Below are 1,201 nucleotides of genomic sequence, written 5' to 3' on the forward strand. Positions count from 1 at the left end.
ACCATAGAGTATGTGGGTGCCTCATCCTGGTTGAGTGGTCTGCGTGTACATCTTGTTAACTATTGGGCTGAGAGCCAGCCCTTGGGGGTGAGTTTTATTCCAGGTGCAGAATGTATTCCAGGGCCATAGTGTTGGGGGTCTCATGAGACTTCCTCTGACTAGTAATTCTGGTCATTATTGAGTTTTTGGATTTTCTTCCATGTTTTTCCTCCCACTCTCTCCAGGATCTCCAGATTTGATCCTTTTCTGAGTGGTTGGCATTGGTAGCTGTGCACCATCTAGTTCTTCTGGTCTTGAGGGCCATCCTGTCCTAGGGCTGATTGCTTCCAAATGCCCCCCCCCTTTTTTTTTTTTTTGCATTCTTCTTCACTTCCGGCACTAGGAGACTGGTAGCTGCATGTTAGATGGCCTCTGGAAAGCTTTTAGACCCCAGTTGCTACTCACCAATGTAGGATGTGGAACAAGGCTTTTATATATTTTGTTGTGCCAGTTGAGTCTGGTGCCCCCCCCAGTACTATGGTCCTGAACCGGTAGATCTATTGGATCTCCCTCCCATAGATCTCTTTTTTGTATGGATTCATTGGTGTAGAAACTGGAAAAGAATTAATTAAGTTCAAAGAGTATTGTAAGTAAGAAAATGTGGGTTTATGAACTCTCTCATTTTTCTTCCCTTACCTAAAAATCTTCATCCATCCTTTCAACTTCACAGAGAACCCATGTCCTCATGCTCATAATCCTATCCCATCTGCCTTGCTACATTCCTTTTATCCCTCTCTTGTCTGTTTCTTTTATTCCTCTCCATTTATTTCTTCTCTCACTCATGCTTATAGTTTTCTACAATGAATTCCTTCGAAGCTTTGTTTTTTCAAAACTTTCAATTAGTTTCTGTGATGTTTTAACATAGAGTTGAAATATTTTTTGCTTGAGGAAAACATGAGATTTTTGAAATACATTGTTTAATAGTAAATGAGTTTTTGTATTTCTACAGATGTGACTCTGAAAATCGCTATGTTGGTAATCCACTTAGAGGAACATGTTATTGTAAGTATTTGTATATTTTTCACTTTAAATAGGTTTGTATTACTATTTTGAGTTCCTGGTAGGTACAAGTGGTTAAGCATTTGGCTAATAACCAAAAGGCTGGTGGTTCAAATCTACCTGAAGGCACCTGAGGAGAAGAAAGGGCTGCCAGTCTACTTTC

The 1,201-nt window shown here is 40.0% G+C and overlaps 1 protein-coding gene across 1 annotated transcript in view; it reads left to right on the forward strand.

The window, feature by feature from the left end:
• Positions 1 to 1,201, forward strand: part of ATRNL1 (attractin like 1) — a 664,967-nt gene that overhangs the window by 221,125 nt on the left and 442,641 nt on the right. Inside the window, exon 21 of the mRNA XM_042781046.1 lies at positions 989 to 1,041. Coding sequence (XP_042636980.1) covers positions 989 to 1,041 — 53 coding nt within the window. The remainder of the gene's footprint in view (positions 1 to 988; positions 1,042 to 1,201) is intronic.

Source organism: Orycteropus afer, unplaced genomic scaffold (genome assembly GCF_000298275.1).
Source record: "Orycteropus afer afer isolate SDZICR_OR568_19922 unplaced genomic scaffold, OryAfe1.0 scaffold00082, whole genome shotgun sequence".
Taxonomy (NCBI): Eukaryota; Metazoa; Chordata; class Mammalia; order Tubulidentata; family Orycteropodidae; genus Orycteropus; species Orycteropus afer.